Raw genomic sequence first — 21,948 nt, forward strand, 5'->3', positions numbered from 1 at the left:
CAGTGTGAAAGGAGGGGACCCCGGTGTCCATCCCCTGCCCCCAGCACGCATGCTGTGAACAGTCTGCAGGGTCTAGCATTGTGTGCTGCCTTGGGCCCTGGGAGCAAGGTGAGCCCCTGGGATTGACAGCCTTGGAGGAGCTGTCCTCACAGGCGCCGTGCGTCGGTGAGTTAAGAGTGTTGTGGTGGTGGGGGGGGAGGTATTATGAAAACCCTCGAATCATTTGGTGTTCCCCGGGGGGCTGTAAAACCAGTTTCCACATCATTTTCCTCATCTCTCAGATGCAGTTAATATTGCTCAGTTCAAAGCTGCTGTGTAAAAAACATGAGACAAAGCTTGGGAAAACTGTGTAAACCAGGAGCGCTGCCCGGAGTCAAGTAAAGAGCTAGCAAACCCCGAAGCCTGGTAAGCGTGGTCAGGCCGGAGAGCCCTTCCAGCATCGGCTGCCCCTCCCTGAGGACCTCCCTCCCCTTTTTGCAAGGAGGGTCTCAGGCCTGCTAGGACAGGACTGGCTTCTGGAAGGAGGCTCTGGAGTGGGAGGGGCTGCTCACATGGGGCCCCCACTCGGTAGGTGCGGGGCTGACAATGTGTTTATAGGACCTGAATTCGAGTCCTGGTCCTGATTTCGGGGCAAGTCACCCACCCTCTCTGAGTGGCTCTCTTGTCCGGAAGCTAAGTGACCTACATGGGGAAAATGCAAGAGAATTCTGCATGCCAGTGTCTCTCTGGGCTTGGAAGAGGGGTGTGCTTGAATGGCAGTGAACAAAGCCCCAGAAGAAGTTGGGCCTGGAGCCTTCACCCAGCTTCCACAGCTGAGGAGCCTCCGTGGCGCAGGTCCCCTCCCCGCAGGCAGGTCAGCTCAGCAGTGCCCCGGTTCCGGGCCTCCCAGCACTGCCTTTAGTGGCGAACAAAACAGCCTTTGACACACCGGCCTGCCTGTGCTTGGAAGCTGAAGATTTAGGAGTATTTGTACTTCCTCCGGGCACCCCCCCTCCCCCAATTGCCTGTGTTTATTCATTTAATTTGGGATGATAGACAAAGATGATGATTTACAACCCAAATCTTCTTTTTTAAAGAAGTATTTCTGGCCCTGGTTTCCAATTTTGCAGCTATCCTTACAGGAGCTATTCTTAGACTTGTCACTGTTTCTTTCTCAGAGCTCGCCACCAGTCTTTATATAGACACCTTCTCCAGTTTTGAGTTTCTTTATATAGATTACTTCTCCACTTTGGATTTTAAATCTAGATGCATCTCTTGGTCAGTATGCTAGAGATCACTTATTTTCACAGGAAAATAGAAATGCAAAGGGCTGTCCTAGGGTAAAAACTGACAGCTAAGAGCAGATGCGCAGATGGGGGCAGGGGATGCTGGAGACCTGGGAGGGGGGCCGGGGGCAAAGCCGGGAGTGTGGGGACATGGTAAGCAAAGAGTCTCTTCATCGAGGGGTCAGGCTTTGGGCCTGGGTGCACCCCGGAAGCCTCTGTTGGCGCCGGTATGTTCTGGCTGAGAAGATCAGCTGGGGCTTGGAAGGGACCATGAGAGGTCATCTGGGCTGACCTCGGGGCTCAGGCTGAGATGGTCAAGTTTGGGGGCTTGACTGTTTTCTGGGTCAGGCCGCAGCGACCCTCCAGGGAGCAGCCAAGCTGTGTGGGGACACACGGCTGGTTGGTGGTGGAGCTGGGACCCGAGCTGCAGCCGGAGTGCCCTCCCCGGTATCCACACTCTCTGCGTCTCAGGCAGCGGATCCTCTGGTCACCCTGCTGCTTAGTCTCCCAGAACCTCTGCTGCAGGGGACCCAGAGGCTCCGGGACGGCGCTGGCCAGCCCGTCGGCAGCTGGTAGAACCGAAAGGGATGCCCGTCAGGGCCGGGGGCTCCGACGGCCTTGGTACAGCAGTGACCCGTCGCCCAGGAGTCGCTCAGCTCCGACAGCAGCTCTTCCTCGGGGGCATCTGGGTTAATTTTTAATGTGAAATTGTTCATTTGTTGTCATGGATCTTGAAGTTGCTCTTGGGAAGAGGTGTGGACAGAGAGCCCACGTGGAGTGACTGGATGGGACCCTCGGACCCTAGAAGGCCAGCCTGTGTCCCTCCCGCTCCCATCTTTATTTTCCCACCCAGGATCTCCCTGTATGCCAGTTTCCTCATCTCTTTGTGCTTCTCCGTGAAATATGGAGTTTTTAAATCAGGACGGAAAATCAATAGGTAACAAAGTAAAGGCTTTGGTGTTGAGCTTGGTGCGGGGGGTGGACAGACAGATGCGGTCTTGCCTCAGAGAGCGGACAGCCTCTGCTTGTTACATAGAAACACAAGGGCGTGTGACGTGGCTAGAAGTCTCTGGGGGAAGCGCGGGGGCAGGCTTTTAGGAAGAGGGATACGGGAAACTGAATTAAAAGAGCAGTTTGAAGGCACACAAGGTGGGCACAGCATAGCCGATGATGAAGAACGGGGGCCGGCCATCAGGAAACTTGGGGAGAAACGGCAAAGAAAAGGCACAGCCCTTCGAAGAGAGAAAGCGACAAAGCGATCTTGCCAGATGGGGAACTGTGGAGACCCGCAGACCCTGCAGGTGTTTGCTGAGCATTTGCTGTGCGACTGGTGCTGTGCCGGGTGCTGGCGACCCCGCCGTGAGCAGAAGGGAGCCCTGGCCCTCAGGGAGCTTACGTTCTGGTGAAAGAGGAAGCTAATAAATATATGCATGAACTTACGCTTTGTCAGAGGGAGTCAGGCGGGAACCAGCGCTCTGGAGAAAAAGAAAGCGAAAGGGTCGGGAGTGTCTGGGGCGGGAGGTCAGGGCAGAGACCTAGAGGAAGTGCAGACGTGAGCTGGGTGGCCCGCTGGTGCGGCAGCCCATGCAGAGGCCCGGGGGCAGGGGGGCAGGAGCCGGCCTGGAGTGTCGAGGAGCAGCAGGAGGCCAGCGTGGTTGGCGTGGAGGGTCGAGGTGGGAGCCGCGGGAGCCGCTGGGCAGTCTTGTGGGCCGTTGTACGGACAGCAGCTTGTACTTTGAAGGAGCTGGGAGCTACTGGGAGTTTTGAGCAGAGGGGGGGCCCAGGGTAGCTCACATGGCTTCCAAGGGACCAAGTAGGGACAAAGGGACAGTAGGGACCAAGGCAGAGGCAGAGAGACCGCTCAGGCACCTGTTTCACAAATCTAGGGGCGACACAGTAGGGGCTGGGACCATCGCAGCGGCAGGGCTGGGACACACGTGGTCAGAGTCCGGTTACAATCTGACGGTGGTGGACGTAGAGGCCCGGAAGCTTGTTTGCACACTGCCACTCTCTGGGGAAGGAGGCTAACGCTGCGGTTTCTTCTCTTCAGGCCAGCTCATCGCGTACCGCAAGGGTTTGTCTCAGGGACCCCCTGCTGCCAGGCACCATGACGGTGAGGGGGGCCGCACTGGCCCCGGATCCAGCGTCGCCTACCACCATGGCAGCCTCGCCCAGCGTGTCTGTGATCCCTGAGGGCAGCCCCACGGCCATGGAGCAGCCCGTGTTCCTGATGACAACCGCTGCGCAGGCCATCTCCGGGTTCTTCGTTTGGACGGCCCTGCTCATCACCTGCCACCAGGTACACAGGCCAGTCAGGGGCCCTTGAGCCACGGAGCCACGGAAGGCCCTCTGGAAGGGTCCAGGGAGGTTTTCTAGGCCCCAGAGAGTATGAGGCCAGGCCAGACTATGCTGCAGTAATAACCTGAATCTGGGGGCTCCACCTGGTAGAAGTCGATCCTTCCCCATATTCCAGGCCGACGCGGGTCAGGCTCCGCTGAGTGGCCCCCACGGCCTGTGGCTTCAGAGCGTCATCTGTCTGACAGCTGGGAGGAGGGTAGTGTGCGGAAGCCACTCTGGCTATCTAACCACCGCAGTCCAGATGTGACACTCGCCACTTCTGCTCACCTTCCAGGTGACATGTGCAGCCCCAGCTGTAGGGGGCCGTGCAGGAGCACACAGGCATCAGTGACCCCTTTGCAGAGGAAAAAACTGAGACCTAGAGGTGGTGGGGTGCTGGCCCAGTCACGCACAAGCTGGCGGTAGAGCCAGGGTAGAGGGCAGGTCTCCTGTCCCCCTATACCTGCAGTCCCAGAGAAGGAGATGTGGGCTTCGGCTGCCCAAGGAAGATTTGAAGAAGGGAGGCTGAGCCCGTTCAGGTCTCCATCAGCTCCGCCTGCTGCCCTGTGTCCCCGTCCCTTCTCAATCCCCATTGCTTCCAAAGCAGTTGGCTCGTAGCAGCTGGGGAATATTTTGTTCTCTTCCCCCTGAGCCCAGGACTCGGCGGGGCCGAGTGGGAAGTCACAAGAGCTGGGACAGGACTCTGGCTGCTGGGACTGAGGAGCGTGGCCAGAGCGTGGCCAGAGCGTGTGTGGCTGCTGTCCCCCCCACCGCCCTTTCTAAAAACTGCACTTCATTCTCCCACCTTCACAGTGAGGCCGGCAGCGCTGCCTCTGTTGGACAGATGGGAAAGTGAGACGCAGGATGATGTCACTGCAGCCACTCAGCCAGGAAGTGCTTCCGCCTTCCGTGGAAGCGAGGGTCCCTTCTGTCCGTGCACGGGGTGGACACTGCTGCCCTAAAACCCTGGGGACCAGGCATTAGGAAGGCCGGGGTGGTGGCGAGGAGACCCCCGTGTCCATGGAGGGCTGTCTCTGTGCCACTCACCCGAGGCTCCCCAGCTGGCTGTGCTCACGGGTCCCCAGGGAGTTTGTTGCAGCTCTAGGTTCCCCGGCCGTTCTTGCCTCGGATCCTAGAGTCCTGGGCCTGGTCTCATGGCCCCCGCGTCTGTGGCGCCGGCCCGGGCCCCGCTGAACGCACCCCACAAGCTTTCTGCCCCCTCTGGTCTGACGTTCAAAACAGCTTTAAGGTGGGAGTTTGGTCGCCGCCGAGGGGCTAAGGCTCAGGGTCGGGAGCGGTCACGGCCCTGGGAAGCAGAGCAGGAGGGGGCGGGTGCGCTGCCGCGGCCGGCCCCCCGGCTGAGCCCCCCGTCTGTCCCCAGATCTACATGCATCTGCGCTGCTACAGCTGCCCCAACGAGCAGCGCTACATCGTCCGCATCCTCTTCATCGTGCCCATCTACGCCTTCGACTCCTGGCTCAGCCTCCTCTTCTTCACCAACGACCAGTACTACGTGTACTTCGGCACCGTGCGGGACTGCTACGAGGGTGAGGGGCGCGCGGGCTGGGGCGGGGGCGGGGGAGCACCGGCGGGTGGTGTACCCCTGGGCCCAGGCTCCTCCAGAGGGGCTGCCCCTCGCTTCTCTACCCCCCTCGGGGTTTCCGTCTGGGCCCAACGCTGCCAGGTGACGGCACGGGCGTAGCACTTGGCCACAGGGCTCCCGCGACACCTGCAAGCAGGGACCCTCCCCCGTGCCTCCTTTCTCAGTCTGGCCGCTTTGATGGGGGTGAGCAGCAAAGAAGCTGTCCGTTTGTCGTTAGAAACCCCAGGTACAGATGGGTCAGGGCTTATCCGGGGGCCCATGGCGAGGCAGTGGCAGGGGTGAGGCTCCCTCCCCACGTGCCTTAATTCTGAGGGCTTTGTCCCAGGAGCAGGCTCTGTTCTGTCACCCAAGAAGGTGACTCCCTGCCTTTCGCGGGCCTCAGGTCCCATGTTTGGTGTGGACGCATCAGCTGCTCTGGTACTGAGCTCCCAGCAGGAGCCAGGCCCTCTGCTGGGCCCTGGGTGGCAAGGAGGGAAGCCAGCCCCCCCCCCCCCCCCCCCGCCTGGCCAGTCACCACGGACGGGACGGGACAGTTCTCCACGGGGCCCAGCCGCAGACTCAGGGAGCAGAGACCTAGAGCGGCTGGGGTGAGCATCCCAGGCAGCCAGGAGAGCTAGTGCATGGCCCGGGAGATGTCCGGGAGGTGGGGGGAGCTGGGCTGGGGGTTGGCCGTGGCCAGAGGAGAGGCCAGAGGCTGGAGAGGGGATGCCACTGGGAAGGAAGGACAGGATGGACACAGTCTTGCAGGGTACACAGAGAAATTCAGATTTTCTTTTTTACTGTTGATGCCCAAGAATATGGCACAACTGGAAATTGCGGGTTAGCAGCTGTCTATGGAGGGCGGGCAAGCAGGGAGCGGCCAGAGCCCTGAAGACCGGTCACAAGTCTGCAATCCCTGGGCCTGCCCAGGCAGCAGGGCTGGGAGGAGGGTTCCTTGAATTCGAGATCCCTGCTCTGACACTCCCCGCCAAGGTCATGCATTTTCCTGTTTCCTCCCCTGTCTGCACTGCTGGCCTCGGGTGTAGTGACCAGATGTCACGGCAGCCCTGCCCACGACCACTGGTCCCCTTCCCTGACCCCGGGATGGGGGGGCTTTGCCTCGGGCCCTGGGCTCCGGGAATATTGGGGTGCAGCACGCTCATCCCCACAGAAGCTGGAGTCTCTCTTCCTGTCCCACTTGGAACCCGTGTATCCCCGAGGCCTCGCAGGGCACAGGAAATGCCTTAGGCCTCAGCCAGGAAATGCAGGCGCCCGACGGAGCGAACTGCCCCCTCCTCCCCCCCAGCCACTGGCCTCGCCCTTACCCTCCCCTCCATCCACACTGCCCGCTTCTCCAGCAGGGCCATCAGGTGTTTCCCCAGTGTCTGGAAGGCTCTTCTTGGCCCGCTCCTTCTTTGTCCTCGTTCTCGTGTCTCCTCAGAAAGACCTCCCCTGTGGCTCCTCTCCCGGCACCCTGCCCGCGTCCACATGGCCTGAGCAGCATGCGGGCCTGGTTTGCTCAAGTCTCCCCGAGTAGACTTAGCTCCGCGAGAGCAGGAGCAGGCAGAGAGCCCCTGGCAGGTGCTCACTCAGCCCAGAATTTCTGAACGAATGAGGGACTTTATCACACAGCTGCTGTGCACCTTGCACTCGCAGGGGGCCTCATCGAGTTCCTGGGCGGGGTTCCCTGCGTGGCTCTGCCAGGTGAGAATGCTGAGGCCAGGTGGGGACCTGCGCTGGGCGTAACTGGGGCTCTAATGCCCGATGTCCCTGGAAGCAGCAGAGTCCAGGGAAACCTCTGGGTCCCTGGGGAACTGCACACGCTAGTACGGAGCATCCTTTTCCAATCACGTTCCAATCGCAGATGGGGGCCCGGGAGCAGCCTCTGCCCACTGGTTCCCTCAGAAGCAGAGCGCTGTTCCCTGCCAAGGGGAATCCTCTCCTGGGTGGTCAAGGGGCAGGTGCCATCTCCCTTCTCTGCGGGGCCCCGAAGACTGGGGTGCCTGGCAGAAGTGGGGCACAGCCAGGGGAGCGTCTGTATGGTCCTCACTCTGTGCCCCCGAGGTGGCGGCAGATGGTTGGCTGGTCCCCCCACTCCAGAAGCTTCTTTGTTCAGGCCCCGCCTGTCCCAACCTTCCTCTTGGTCCACTTAGAGGTCCTGGTAAGAAGTCTGCCTCCCTGCTAAGCATGTCTCCTAGCAACACTATTATCCCCTGGCCTCTCCCAGGGAGTTTACAAACAGCACAGCAGCTGTGGGGGAGTTCAGGCTGCCCCGGGGTTCACCAGCTTTTAGTGTCTGAGTTGGTGGGCTTGGCCCTCGCCTTGCCCTTTTCTGTAGCTCTGCTCAGCATCTGGGACCCCCTCCCCTTGTCCTTTCATCTACAGACCTGTCCCTGCAGAGTTGGGGATGGAGGGCTTCCCTTAAAATTCAAGAAGAGGCCCCCCCTTCATTCCCCTCCCACCCCACCCTTCCTCCTTGGTGTCCCAAGACCCGGGAAGGGGCAGAAGGGAGAAGAGGAGTCCGGCTGTGCTGGAGGACCCCAATTTCAGAGCCAGGCAGCTGGGCTGTCTCGGAGCATTGCACAATTTGTTTTTCTCTTTAACAACATGACAGCTAAATTTTACTCTCATTTAGGTACTAGTGCACACAGTTGAAACACAAAATGGCCCTGACTCCTCCTCACTCCCAAGTTCACTGCATTTTCAACTTTTTTTTTTTTCCCTAGAATAACCGAAAAATGTGCTTATACTATTGGTTCTCGGTTTTTCAATTTCAGGTAGTGCTACATAGTGACCTCCGATTGTAGAGAGCTTTGACTTAGGTATCTTACCCCCAACCCCATACACACACACACACACACACACACACACACACAATTCTCTCTTCATCTTCTCGTTGTGACTAGATCACAAATTTTTCTCAGTCTCCGTTCAGTGTTTCCATGATCACCTGTCTGTAAATATTGATCAGAGCTGAGCCCTGTGGTGTCCCAGGCCGACGTTTCCCTGTATGACTTTTTATTTTCCTCTGGTTATTGTTTACCTTGCTTTTTGGTTTGCTCTGCTCTCTGTGTATCTATCATTAGTTTATTCCCAAATGCTTCAGTTGACTAGAAAAGAGAAGCCCTCCTCCGCGCCGTCAGCCACACGGGCACATCTGTTAGCCCTGGGTCTCCCCTGAGCCCTGCTCTCCCCGCTCGGTCTGGACTGGCTGCTTTCTGGCCTCTTCCTGCTCGGTTCTTGTCCTGGGTCTTCTCCTCACCACCCTCCTGGGACACCTGCTCACCTCACTTGTGCTCAGTCAGCTGTTCCCTGGATGCCGTTTTTCCCTCGTCTGTGGTTTGCTCTCCCTTTTTGGTCAGTCCATACCTTCCAGGAGCTTCCTGGCAAAAAGCGTGCATGAGAGTTCTGGTTGTTTTTTTTCTTTTTTTTCTTTTTTTTCCAATCTGAAAATTATCTGTAAATATTTTCACTATATTATCCTATCTGGAGTTTGTTGGGAATCCAGTTCTAAGTTGGAAGTCATCCTCCCTCTGAATTTTGAAGGCACGTTTTCCCCTGTCTTTTACCTTCCAGTGTTGTTTTGGGAAAGTCTGCAGGACTCCGAGCCTTCATGCCGGAATGTGACCTGCTTTTTGAGTCTTGCTTTGGAAGGTCTTGCCTTTACCCCCAGTGTTTTGGAATCTCCCAGGCGGTGGGATATTTACTCCTCGTGCGGGGCACCTCTTGGGCCCTCTCCGTGTGGAAGCTCCTGTCCTGAGGTTCTGGGAAGTTTTCTTACGTGTTTCTTTGATAATTTCTTCCCTCCACTTTATCTCCCCATCCTGGGATCCCTGTTGTAGAATGTCGTACCTCTGGATTGAGCCGCACATTTTCTTTATAATTTTCCAGCTCTTATTTTGTTCCGCTTTATTATTACAATTTTTAAAAATCTTTATTCTTGAGCTTCTCTATCGAAGGATTTTTGGGTTTTTGTTTTTTGTTTTGTCATGTTGTAAAATGTCAGGAGCTCTTCCCTGTCCTGTTTGTTTGAGCCCCCGTCCTTGATGCTGGAGAGAGCATCTCCTCTTCTCTCTCTGGCGATGCTAATTACAGCTTCTTCTGCTCCCGGCATTATCTCTGCCTCCTGAGTTCCTTTCGTCTTTTGGCTTTGGTCTTTGACCTTTGTGTCGGAAGCTCTCCTCAAATGTCTAGTATCCTTGGCTATTTTTGTGTTTAAGAACGGGGCTCCAAACTGCGGGGCCTCCCCTCTGGGTGACAGGGCACTGACGTGACCCCGCCGGTGTCATGCAGCCATAGGGGCAGGCACGAAATGAGGACCTTTTGAGTCTGCGCCTGTTTTCCTGGAGAATAATGTTCTCATCTCCAGCCTGGGAGACCAGAGTTGGGCAGGCTGAGTTGAGGGAGCGGATGGGGCAAGGGACCCGACGTCTTGCCCTTTGCATTCAGGCCTCGTCCACTTCGTACACATCTCCTCGTTGCTCAGCTGAGGACAGAACCATCTCAGCCTGTCTTGAGAGTAAAAACTCGGGAGCTCCCCGTGGAGACTTGGAGCTGAGGTTCCTATTAGCACCCTCAGCCCTCAGGACTGCCCGGTGTGTCTGGTTTGGGGGCTTCCCGGGGTCCCCGTTGGCTCCCTCCCCTCCGGAGCTGTGGTCGGCGTCTCTGGTCTGCTGCCCCTGGTGCTGGCCCCTTGTGCATGAAGGTTTGTACCCCCCCCCCCATTTGTTTGCCTTTCAGCGGGCAGGGGGGAGCGAATAGTACTAAACCCTGCAATTTGGTGGCAGGATTGCTGTCTTCTAAGGAGAAGGGGGGCTGAGTCCAGAGAAGTACGTGGCTCACCCAGGGTCCCGTTTCTACCGTGTGGCAAGGGCTGTAATCCACGTGGCACGAGGACAAGCCATCGGGGCAGGTGGACAGGGGAGGACGGAGCGAGCCCCCTGCATGCAGGTAGCGTCTGATCGTGCGAGGCGCGAGGGGTGTTCCCTAGAGACATCTCTGAGACAGCCCTGGGGAGCTCTGTGAGCAGAGCAGTGCAGAGGGCCGGAGTTCAGAGGAGGGAGACCGGCTCTTGCTTCACGTATGGGCACCGTGCCGTGAATACTGTTTGTGTGGTGTTTGCAAACTTTGCCGCGTCTTTTTCCTTACCGTTAGCTCATCTCACCTCCCAGTTAGCTGGTGGATGTATTATCACCCCCACTTTGTACTCGTGAAAAAAAGACTTGGAGTAGGCTAAGAAACAGGATTACCTAGAGAGTCACTGCCAGAGGCTGGACGCAGCCCTGGGTCTCTGGGTCCCCAGAATGGCTCGCATCAGGCTGGGCGGAGGAGTGCAGGACAGCGTCCTCCCGGGGGAGAGCATGAACTCTGTTAGGAGGGGAGAGTTTACATGAAACAGTTAGAGAAGGAGGCTGCCTTCACCCGACTTCAGATTTTGGACAAACCTCACTGCCTGGAGCCTGGCCCACAGTGAAGCATCTTCCGAAGCAGAGAGAGAGGACAGCCGGGGTAAACGGAACCCAGCCGAGGGCCACAGACACAGGGCCGCATGAGACCCGAAGGCTGGGGTGCTGCCGGCATGCCGTGGCTGTCGGGGCCCTCGCTGGCCCCGGCGCCGACAGCGGCAGCTACGAGAGCTCGGTCCGGCGGAATGAAACAAGGTATTGAGAGGAAACCAATCAGAAGAGGCGTCAGGAACAGTGATCTGGGAGCAACAAGCAGGATCGAGAGAGGAGACAGGCCACGAGGGAGGAGGGACTGAGCAGCTCACGGCAGAGCCCCCCTCCTGCCCCCGGCGCACCAGGGCTGTGGCGCATTGTGTCCGTTACTGTCCCTGGTGATCCCCGAAAAAGAGGAGGAAGCATGTTCTGAGACCCCTATTTACTGAGCACAGAAGATTTCTGTCCAAAGTAGTCAAAATTAAGTTTTCCGGGCTCATCCTCGAGTTACCTGCCCTGTGAAATGGCCCCACGTCTTTCCGGATGACTGGAGTGTTCCTGTGCAGCCGAGGGGGCCGGGCCTAGGGGCCCGCTGTCGGTGCTGAGGGCGCGGGGAGGAAGCGAGCTGGGAGTAGCCGGTAGTGCCCAGGGTCTCTGAGGTTCCCCATCCTGGGGGGTGGCACACCGCAGGCGTCTGGGGAGTGGTTATTGAACGAACGGACCGATGTGCCCGTCGGCCTGTAGCGGGGAGCTCGTGAGGACCCCTGGCCCGGGAGACAGGGACAGCCGGAGTGCACTTCTTGGTGGACCCTCTCTGAAGCCCTGGGGCCTCCTCGGGGCTGTGCTGTTGTGGGTGCCCGTTCCGGGGGCACAGGTGGGGGGCTGGGTGGAGAGCAGCCTCTAGGACTATAGCCTCCTGTCTGGGCAGCTGTGGGTGAGAGACGCTGCCAGTGAGGAAACACCTCAAGTCTCAGGGTCGGAAGAGACCTGTAAAGACTCAGTCTCTCAGAATTCCTGTATAATGTCTGCTAAGAGGCCCCCCAGCCTCTGATGGCATGCTCCCCCTGGCACAGAGCTCGCTGCCTTTCATCTCTGAAGACGGCCTGTTGGCAATTGGTTCTTATATTAGGCTGAAGGCCTAGGATCTGCCTCCGGGACCAGGTGGGTCCTATGTGACCTTCTGGACAAGGTCGTGTCCCTTTTATGAAGAAAGTGACCCTCACGTCTTTTCTCCAGGCCTCAAGGCTCCGGTACGATGCTCATCTCATCTCCCATCTTGGCCCGTTGCTCCTGATTTCGTGCATTTGTTTCTAGTCCATGTAAGATTTGGTGTCTAGGGGCACCTGGGTGGCACAGCGGTTAAGCGTCTGCCTTCGGCTCAGGGCGTGATCCCGGCGTTATGGGATCGAGCCCCACATCAGGCTCCTCCGCTATGAGCCTGTTTCTTCCTCTCCCACTCCCCCTGCTTGTGTTCCCTCTCTCGCTGGCTGTCTCTATCTCTGTCAAATAAATAAATAAAATCTTAAAAAAAAAAAAAAAGATTTGGTGTCTAGGGGGAGCCTGGATGGCTCAGTCGACTAAGCATCTGACTCTTGACTTTGGCTCAGGTCATGATCTCAGGGTCCTGGGATCAAGCCCCATGTTGGGCTCAGTGCTCAGTGGGAAGTCTGCTTGAGATTCTCTCTTTCCCTCTGCTCCTCTTCTTCCCCCTCTAAAATAAATAAATAAATCTTTAAGATTTGGTATCTAGAATGGAACAGAAAGTTCCATTGCCCAGGGCAGGAGAGAGAGAAGGACCATCCCCTCCCTCCCGCTGGATGCTCCCCTCCAGACTAGAAGGCCTGGTCTGTGGGTCCCTCGGTCACTCGTGTGTCCACAGGGCCTAGCACAGAGACCCCGCACAGGGTGTGGTTAGTACTTAGGGAGGCAGAGAGTCGGTCTGTATCTCTGGGGCCTCTCCGGCTGCTCCCTGGAGCTGTGGTCAGAGGGGCAGACAGGCACCAAGCCTGCTGGCCAAGAACTACACCTGCACTGCTGCCCCCCCCCCCCCGGCGTTTTTGTTCTTCTCACGCCCAGGGCTGGGTGTCTTCGTGCTCGTTCCGGGGTGTGATGAGTTGTCTGTTGTAAACAGCCTTGCTGGGTGGAGGTAGTGTTTTGCCTGGTAATTTCCTAGGAGGGGATCGATTTGTCCAGATGGTCAATGGGTGCTGATGTGGGCTGCTTGAGTCATCTCAAGGAGAGTCTGTCTTCTCTCCCTTGTCTGAGAACGCGCTATTGACTGGCTAATGGTTCTTTAAAGGAAGCCGTCAGCAAACGGACGGCTGGGGTGGAACAATGGGATAAGGTCAAGAATCTTGACCTGAGAGAGCTGGATGCATCCAGTGGGATGACACTGGCCGGTTGACTGCAGAGCTAGATCGGTATTGACTGCTCAGCCACGTAGCTCAGGAGGGTCCTGACGTCTGTCCTGACTCAGGAAAGGAGGTGAGCTCAGGCACCGAGCTCCTCTCAGCAGTGGCTTGCGAGACGGCCTGGCTTGGGAGGGCGGTTCTGGACAAGGGGCTGATGAACCTCGGCCCCTATGGCTTCTCTTGAGAGTTTTGTCTTTGGAGAGCAGAGTGTCATTGCCTGGGGAAGGTGCGTCTGTGCAGCCTGCAGAAGGGTGGGCCCCGTGGGCAGGAACAGACTGCGGGCCTGCCCCGCCTCTCCGAGCCTCACCCCGAGTTAAGGCCCACGTCTGTATGTTCATTCTTTCCGTGTTGATTGCGTGCAAGTGCCAGGCCCTCTGGTCGTCGGGCGGTAGGCCTCAGTCCCTCCCGGCAAGGAGTTCACAGTCTGGAAAGAACGCTGGGGAACACACTGCGGATTCCTCAGTGTGAGCTCAGCCTTAGCGAAGGAGTCCCGCTTCCCCCCTTTCCTCGGGGAAGGAGCTGCTGTTATCCCTGGCTTATAGGTGAGGAAGCCACGGCACAGCACGCTTAGGACACTTGCCTGAGGTCACACGGCTCCGAAGTGGTGGGGCCGACAGCCGTACCCTGGCCGTGTGGCTCCAGGTCCGTGGCTTTCCTGCTTCATGGTGCTGCCCCCTGTACGCGAAGGATCGGACGGACGAACAGCGGGATGATGGTGTGTGGAGTGAGGCTGGCAAGGGACAGAGGACTGGCGAGGGAGAGGTGGCCTCTCAGCAGGGCCTGCCCCTGGGAGTTAGCAGAGGCACCAGAACATGCTAGCACGGGAGATGTGAGAGCCCGTGGCACGTCCTGGGAGCTCTAGGAGTGGTTTTATATCATGTATACATGTATGTAGATACATACACACATTATTAAATATACACACCAGTGCACACACACACACACATACACACACACACACACACACGTTTATGTATACATTCACTCTGGCTGCATTAACAATCAGCCCAAACAGACTGGTGTAAACCGTTCATGGGTAGTGCAGTCCAGGAATTTGGACGGGCACAGTGCGGATAGTCTGTCCCTGTGCCCTGCTCTCTGGGCCTCCGCTGGGGACCCTCGGCCAGGGGTGGGGTCTGAAGTCTGGTTCGCTCGTGTGTCTGGCAGGGGTTGCTGACATCCGCTGCAGCCTCCATTCCTCCCGCACGAGCCACTCTGGGTGGTCTCTCCACGTGGGTTGGCTTGGGCTTCCTTGAAGCACGGGGGCTGCGTCCAAGGGCAGGCACTCAAGGGAAAGAACCAGAGGGAAGAGGCCTTCTCTAAGCCCGGCGTCAGATGTCGTGGAGCAGCACTTGTGCTGTAGTCACCCTGGTCCCCCCGGATGCAAAGAGAGGGAGGGAGACCTTACCTCCCTGCAGAGGGAAGTCAGCACCCTGGGGTGTGGCCGTCTTTGGAAAGTACCATGGGCCACAGTGTAGCTGGACCCAGTGGAATGGGCACAGCCATTCTACGTGGCCTCGTGTGGTTTCGGACAAAGGTTATCAGCAGGCTGACATCAGATTTGGCTTGATGCCCCCCCCATGCCCCAGAGTTCTTGTCACTGAAGAGTGCTTTGGAGCTCGGTGGAGATTGCCGCAGTCCCCACATTTCCTGAGCTGCTACCGTGCCAGGCAGGCAGCGTCCACGGTCGTCAGCCCCATCAAGGGACGCTGGCCCCTGAGGAAGACCAGCAGATAAACAGTGATGGCCACCAGTGAGCGCTATTAAGGCCAGCACTCTTCTGAGTACGTTGCACACTCAAACCTCAACCCCCCTGGCAAGGTAGGGACCTCTGCTGTCCGCATGTACCAGACAAGGAGACTGAGGCACAGAGAGGCTCACAGCTAACCCGTGGCAAACCCTCTCTTCTGTGTAGGGGGACAGTCACAGCACAGTGTGGCAGGTGCTGGGGGTCTTGTTGATACAGGGCACTACCTGGGCCCCCCACCCTAGCAGGAGATGTGAGCCCTTAATAGGTTAGGTATACAGCACCTCGGAAATACTCCTTTCCAAACTGCTGAAGGCCAGCGTTAGCCTGGAGCCCTGTCGCCAAGGTGGTATGCGCTCCAGTCCGAGGTAGCCCCACGTTCGTGGTGTGCCTGGTACGTGCCAAGTGCTGTGGCCGTGCTCTGGGGAAGAGGTGGGCCGCCTTCCAGGGGCGCAGTCCCGAGAGAGCAGTCAGGGATCACGCGAGCCGCGAGACAGGGCAGGAAGCACCACGCAGTGTCTGTGGGTCAGCAGTTCCCGGGGTGAGAACACAGCAGCCTCCGTGGAAGGGGCCAGAGACTTCTCGGGGGGGCCTCACGGGTTTCGTGGGCACCAACAACACAGAGGGAAGGGCGCCCAGGCCGTGGGATCAGCAAAGGGAAAAGCATGGAGGGCATCATAACCTGCTGGGAAAGAGGGGCATCTAGTTGCCGGGAAGGCCATATGAGGGGTGGGCAGGGGCCAAGTCACTGTGGAAAAGTCTTGAACGCCAACCTCAGGGCCGTACCCGGAGCTTTGAAGGCCTCTGTGCTGCAGGGGGACGGCAGGGTCAGATGAAAAGGAGCCTTCTCTCTGCAGGGTTGCTGGTGCTTCCCCGGGGACTTCCTGTCCCCGGACCCCATTTGGACCCTCACTCTTTTGCTGGACGCTCTTGAGTTCCCATGCTCTCGGCCTGACCTTCCTCCTGCGCCCTTTCCTTCTGGCGGCCTCTGCTGCACTCCTCCTGCTCTCCACTCTCCCCACCCTTGCTCCCAGCACGTTCCCCGTGCTCCTAGCACCTGTAGGCCGCAGCCTTCATCTTGCTGACCCCGCAGAAGTCCTCTGACCAGGAGACCGCTCACAGCGGATTGCTGTATTTATAGCATGGCCGGCACACTTCGGTGCCGTCCATCGCTGTCGCAGAGCTGGGTCTCTGCAGTGACACGGCGCCGCGTCCAGAGAGAGCTGGCCCAGCTTCCCCACACATTGGTGCTGTCTTTCGTGCACCGTTGTGCCCACCCCGGGAGGCTCTAGTGGCGTGTGGCCTCACCTGCCACTCTCGGTGAGTGGACAAAGGTTCTCCTGTCTCATTCCTGCTGAAAATTTCTGCTGAGATCCCTCCAGAGAATGTTTTGTTTTGTTGTAAAACTCTGATCCGTAACACACACACACACACACACACACACACACACACACACACGTACGCACACACACAGAAAAGTGCCTGAAACGAGTAAGCAGTTACAAAGCGGGTCCCTGTTGACCCCCAGAGTGTGCCCCCCAGCCCCCAGCGAGCCCGTGCCCGTCTCCCCACGCGGTCCGGAACTTTGTGTTTATCATGTCCTGTGCTGCTGTATATGGTGTGACCACCAGCGAAGGCACGCGGACGCTCCGCAGCAGGACTTAGCTTTGCCTGGTTCTGATGACAAGTGGAATATTCGCTGTGCGGGTCCTTGCGTCCCTGAGGCCCCACGAATGTGGGGCTCTCGCTCCCGTTGCTGTTTAGAATTCCACCATCTGTTTACCCATCCTGTTGATTTGAGTGGTTTTCTCCGGACGTTTTCCGCAGCCCTGGTCATCTATAATTTCCTGAGCCTGTGCTATGAATACCTCGGGGGAGAAAGTTCCATCATGTCGGAGATCAGAGGGAAGCCCATCGAGTGAGTCTGAAGTGTCCTCGGAGCCCTCCCACATACCCGGTTTCCTGGGCCTGATGTTCCTCGAGCCGTCCTGGTATCAGCCGGCCACGGAGACTGGCTCTGCCCCTGACCCGGGCCTGGCGTGCCCCTCCTCACTTCCTGAGCGACACCATTCACGGCGACCCTGGGGACGGCCTCGCTGGCTCTTGCTCCTTCTTCCTCTTCCCGCCCCTGCCTGTCTGCCTGGTTTTCCCTCTTGCAGTCTTTCCGTTCAGGCCTTGGGTTGGTTTGTTGCCCCCCCGCCCCGGGCTGGGGCCGCCCTGCTCCCTCAAGCCCTCCCCGCACATGCAAACTCTCCCCATGTGCTCAGCCCCCGGGTTAAGGCTGCCTGGGATCTGTGCCCTGTTCCCAGCCCCGTCCGCTCTACCCGGGCTCGTGTGGATGTGAGGGAGGTCGGCCTCCCCTGGCCCCACCTTTCCTGAATCCTGGCTGGCAGGATTCAGCCGGGATTCAGCCGCTTCTCCGCTTGTCTCTTCCAGGTCCAGCTGTATGTACGGCACATGCTGCCTCTGGGGAAAGACTTACTCCATTGGATTCCTGCGGTTCTGCAAGCAGGTGTGTGCCCCGGCACCTGCCCTGGTCAAGAGGTGCTCGTCCGGTGGCAGAGGCGGGCATAGGGCCCAGAGGACCCCAGTTGCAGAGTTCCCATACCCCGTGAAGTACCCCCAGCCCCAGCACCCACTCCGCGCGCTGTTAGGCAGGGTGTGCTCCAGGGGGCAGCAACAGGTGTCCTGAAAGGGTCTGTGGCAGCCCCGGGCAGAAGTGGTCCCACAATTCTGCTCACTTGCACCAGGCAGGTCTCGGTGTGTGTGTATGGGGATTCTAGAATCTCAGCTCGAAACCCCTCATCAGCTGCAGCTAGAGGCCAGGAGGGCTTCTGCATGAAAGCTGCCTGCCAAGACGGCCCACCGAGTCTCTGGTCTGCTCCCCATTTCCCAGCTGGCAGTCCACCAGCTTCCGGTTTCCTCGGCTGCCTTCCCTGTGGTCTCAAGTAGCCTGGGCGGAGGCCGTGTGGGGTTGTGGTGAGGCGCATGGGCCCGAGTGTCTGACCATCTGAGTTTGATTTTCAGCTTTTCCTCTTGACTGGGTGACCTTGCTGCGTTATGTAACCTCTCTGAGCCTGCCTTGGTTCCCTCTTCTGTAAAGCAGGCAGAACGGTACTTCTGTCAAGGGACGGTTTAAGGCCCAGGTGGGGTGATGGATGGGAAGCAGTCAGCACAGACTGGCATGGAGCCCACTCTTGTCCTGGGAGAGAGAGTCTGAGGTGCCACGCCCTGCTGGTGGGCGACCTCGGCTCAGTCTGTCCCGGGGTGCCACGACCTTTGTCACCAAGAGTAGTCACAAAGGGAAATGAAAACCACAGCTGATCACTGTGGCCACCGGAGGGCTGCCCTTTCTACTCCCTTCTGTGCAGGGCTACTGCCTGCAGTGTGGGCACACCCGCAAAGCACCTACCTGGACCGACCAGGTCTACACCACCTGGATGGACTGGTCTACACCACAGGCCACGGCTTCCGGCTCTGCCTTCCCTTGGGCATTCCTCCATTCACAATCTCCCTACTGGGCCTGGAGGCAAAGAGTTAAACGTGTCCTGGGATCAGGGTGGGTGGGGCCTTCCAGAGCTTTTGTTGACCAGCCTTGCAGCCGCCCTGGGCCCAGCTGGGACTCACTGCCTTCTTCGATGAGTATATTGTGTACAAAGTTTTGATCCCATGATCACTAGCTTGCGAAGCCTGGTTATAAATGATTCCCGGGCCCCGTGGGTTCCGATGTCCTCTGGTGTTCTAGGAGGGGCAGGGAGTGGTAGTAAGAGGACAGAGGATAACAGCAGCCTTTGCACCCCTTTCTCTTGGGAGAGAGCACTCTGCTGCTTCCTCCTGAGAAAGCCTGGGCCAGGGCCCCCCAGAATCCGAATCTCCTGGAGAGCTGGTTCACTGTAGGCATTCTCTGGTCAGCCAACCCCCCTCCTCAACCCCCAGCCTGACGAAGAAGGGCTGGCGTGGAGCTCTGGGCCCGGTCGTGTTGACAGCTCCGTGGGTGGTTCTCTTGTCCAGCCTGGCTTGGGAACCTCTGCCTGATTTCCGACCCAGTGCAGGGCTGTGGTTGGCTGAAGGCTGTGGGGCCTGCGGACGTGAGCTCCATTGCCCCTTCAGCCATGCCAGCTTCTCCGTGCCTCAGCTTCCTCACCTGTAACAGCACTTGTTGGGGGGCTGCAGCCTGTTGGCAGGCTCTCGGTGCCCACTGCGCTCCTCCCTTTCCCCGGATACTGGTCCTGCTCCCTCAAGGTGGGTGGCGGGGCTGGGAAATGTTGGGGGTTTGTTGGGGGCAGCATCGCACCTCTTCCCCCGTCACACGTGCTTCCTTGCAGCTGGGGCCCCTTGGGACACCCCACAGACTGCACTCAGGTCCCCAGTGGGGCAGAAACTTTGGGTTCAGCAGGTGACTTTCTCTGCCCCAGAGCCCTTGCCCGACTTGAGCCACACAGCTCAGCCTTTTAAAGCTGCTCGCCCCTCCACAGAAGGGGCCTTACGGCTTAGATGTACATTTCAAGGGAATGGTGTTTCTGCTGGTTTTATGGGCACCGTGGGTTGTCCTTGACTTTGCTGGAGCCCCTCGAGGCCGCTGTGAGAACCTGGTTCAGGAATTCTTCCAGTGGCTGAGCAGGCCAGTGGAGGCCTTTGTTGGAACACACAGAGGTGGGAGAGCTTCCCGAAGACACTGCCGTGTTCTTCAGCCCTGTCATGTGGGGCTGGTTACGTCCGTTTATCAGTGAGGCCGCTCAGAGGCCACGTGACTGCTCACTGGACCTTGCCCCAGGTGGTAGCTGGTGAGGCCAGGATTCAAACTCAGATTCAGGATCCCAGACCTTGTGCTTTGGGCTGCCCCCTTTCTTGTGCTCCTGGAGGTCCCCTCCAGCCCCAGTGAGACCCGGGGGTGGACAAGGAGGACGGGAGGAGGCTTCGAGCAGGGCCCTGGCCCCGTCCTGCTGCCGTCCATCACCAGCGTCTACCCCCTTGCCCGTGTCTGCTCTTGGCTTCTTGCTCTTGGTAGGGACTGTTCCCTCTGCTTGTCCCTGTTGCTTCTCTGGGGTCACGTTCCTGCTGACCCCTTATCTCAGAAGCCCTCCAAAGGCTCTCCTGTCCTGTGCTCCTCTGCCCCTCCGTCGGCTGGCCTGCCTCCCCCCCCCCATATGCTCGCATAGCTGCATTGCCTGGCCACCCTCTTACAGATTCTGCCTCTCCCTCCAGACGGCAGTCCCCTCGGGGCAGGACATTGGACACCCCCCGACCCGGCCCCTCAGCATCCAGCACAGGCCCAGCTGGCCAGAGGGGGTGCTTGTCACACAGTTTCTTAGCTCGTCCTCGACCCTTGACCTTCTCCCCCAACAGGCCACCCTGCAGTTCTGCGTGGTGAAGCCCCTCATGGCTGTCAGCACCGTGGTCCTCCAGGCCTTCGGCAAGTACCGGGATGGTGACTTTGAGTAAGCAGCGGGTCCCCCTGACAGGCGTGAGGGGAGGAGAGTTGGCGCGGGAGCGGGTGGCCCTGCCCCGAGGCTGATGCCCTGCCTTCGAGAAGGGGGTGGCTGCAGACAGGCCCCACGCCCCTGACCTTCCCCTGAGGGGAGGCCCAGCACGGCCCGGCCCTCCTCACGCCCCCCTTGCACCCCTGAGTTTCAAGGCCCAAGCCTGGCAGTGACCGCCATCCTGCTTGGCCCCGCCTCCAGCATGGGAGCCCGCCCTCAGCCCCGTCACCCTCACAGATAGCCTGCAGACCGGTGCCCCAGGGGTGGGCCCAGAAGGGATTGTGGCCACCCCTAGGGCAGGGAGCTAGAAGGTCAGAGCCCTGAGAGGCCTGTCTTGAGTCCCCGGGGTAGAAGTCTTCTCCCGTGTCGATTTCCTTTTGTTTTGGGGGGTTAGTGAAAGTGACCGTGTGTCCAGGCCCCGTGCTTGCAGACACTGTGTGTACCACCTGTACCCCACGTGACAGCCCCGCCAGGGCAGGTGAGCAGCCGGAGGCTCAGACGGGGACATGACTTGGCTCAAGAGTAAAGAGCAGAGCCAAGCTCTGTGTCATTCTCACACCTGTTGCCGGACCATCGGGCTGAGCTCCCCACCCCTGGTGCGGGTGGCTTCCACGTCTATGTCCCCACCAGGTGCCTGGACACCAGAGCAGAGGCGGCAGGGCTGGCCTTCACCGCTGGCACAGCCTCGCACGCCCCCCTCCACCCCTGCTTCTTGGCCACTTAGATCCCGTTCTTCAGTGGCTCGCGGAGCACTGCTCGGGGAGCATTGCAGAGCCGCGGGGCTCGGCATACTGGCAGGGCAGAGGCGGGAGGGAGGCCTCCGGTGTCTCGGAAGGCTCTGTCCCAGCCAGAGAACGCTCCCCGTCCCCGCAGCGTCACCAGCGGCTACCTCTACGTGGCCATCGTCTACAACCTCTCCGTCAGCCTGGCCCTCTACGCCCTCTTCCTCTTCTACTTTGCCACCCGGGACCTGCTTAGCCCCTACAGCCCCGTCCTCAAGTTCTTCATGGTCAAGTCCGTCATTTTTCTCTCCTTCTGGCAAGGTGAGCTTCTTCCCGGGCCGCGCTGTCCCTGGGCAACCCCAGCCCAGAGCCTGGCCTCTGTCTACCGGGCACCTCCTGGGTGAGAAGTCTAGGCCCTCGGGGGCCTTTCACGGGAGCCCCGGGGGACCTTCAGTGGGGCTGCTTCATGGATGGGGGACCCAGGGGACCCCCAGCGTCGGTGGCCGGCAAGGAGCTAGCGCAGCGGCATTTCCCAGAGGCCTCAGCTTGGTGTCGGCATCGCGGGCCTACAGGAGCACCCGTGACCCCCGCTGCCGTCCTTGCCGGCGGGTGTGGCATGGGGGGGGGGGGGCGCTGCATGAGGAAGGGCCACAGGAAAGGGGTCCGGTCTAGGGCTCCGTGCCCCCGCCTCCTCTTCCAGGCATGCTCCTGGCCATCCTGGAGAAGTGTGGGGCCATCCCGAAGATCCACTCGGCCCGCGTGTCCGTGGGCGAGGGCACCGTGGCCGCCGGCTACCAGGACTTCATCATCTGCGTGGAGATGTTCTTCGCGGCCCTGGCGCTGCGGCATGCCTTCACCTACAAGGTCTATGCAGACAAGAGGCTGGATGCGCAAGGTAGGGGCCAGCGGCCGGACACCACCCCCAGCGGGAGACGGCCTCGGCGGCCCGGCCCCAGGCTCCCCCTG

General features: G+C 59.1%; 1 protein-coding gene across 4 annotated transcripts in view; it reads left to right on the top strand.

Annotated features, from left to right (window-relative positions):
• TMEM184B (transmembrane protein 184B) overlaps positions 1–21,948 on the top strand; it is a 47,097-nt gene that overhangs the window by 20,043 nt on the left and 5,106 nt on the right. For 3 of the 4 annotated variants that reach the window (XM_045779483.2, XM_087868708.1, XM_087868709.1), the window contains exons 2-8: positions 3,316–3,564; positions 4,984–5,149; positions 16,608–16,698; positions 17,217–17,292; positions 20,127–20,218; positions 21,134–21,303; positions 21,683–21,877. In XM_045779483.2, coding sequence (XP_045635439.1) covers positions 3,373–3,564; positions 4,984–5,149; positions 16,608–16,698; positions 17,217–17,292; positions 20,127–20,218; positions 21,134–21,303; positions 21,683–21,877 — 982 coding nt within the window. In that variant the 5' untranslated portion in view covers positions 3,316–3,372. Of the gene's footprint in view, positions 1–2,919; positions 2,939–3,315; positions 3,565–4,983; positions 5,150–16,607; positions 16,699–17,216; positions 17,293–20,126; positions 20,219–21,133; positions 21,304–21,682; positions 21,878–21,948 lie in introns of those variants that run through there. The other variant, XM_045779484.2, reaches the window with a different exon arrangement.

The sequence above is a fragment of the Ursus americanus genome, chromosome 17, assembly GCF_024610735.1.
Source record: "Ursus americanus isolate L20-20 chromosome 17, mUrsAme1.1.p, whole genome shotgun sequence".
NCBI classification, from domain to species: domain Eukaryota; kingdom Metazoa; phylum Chordata; class Mammalia; order Carnivora; family Ursidae; genus Ursus; species Ursus americanus.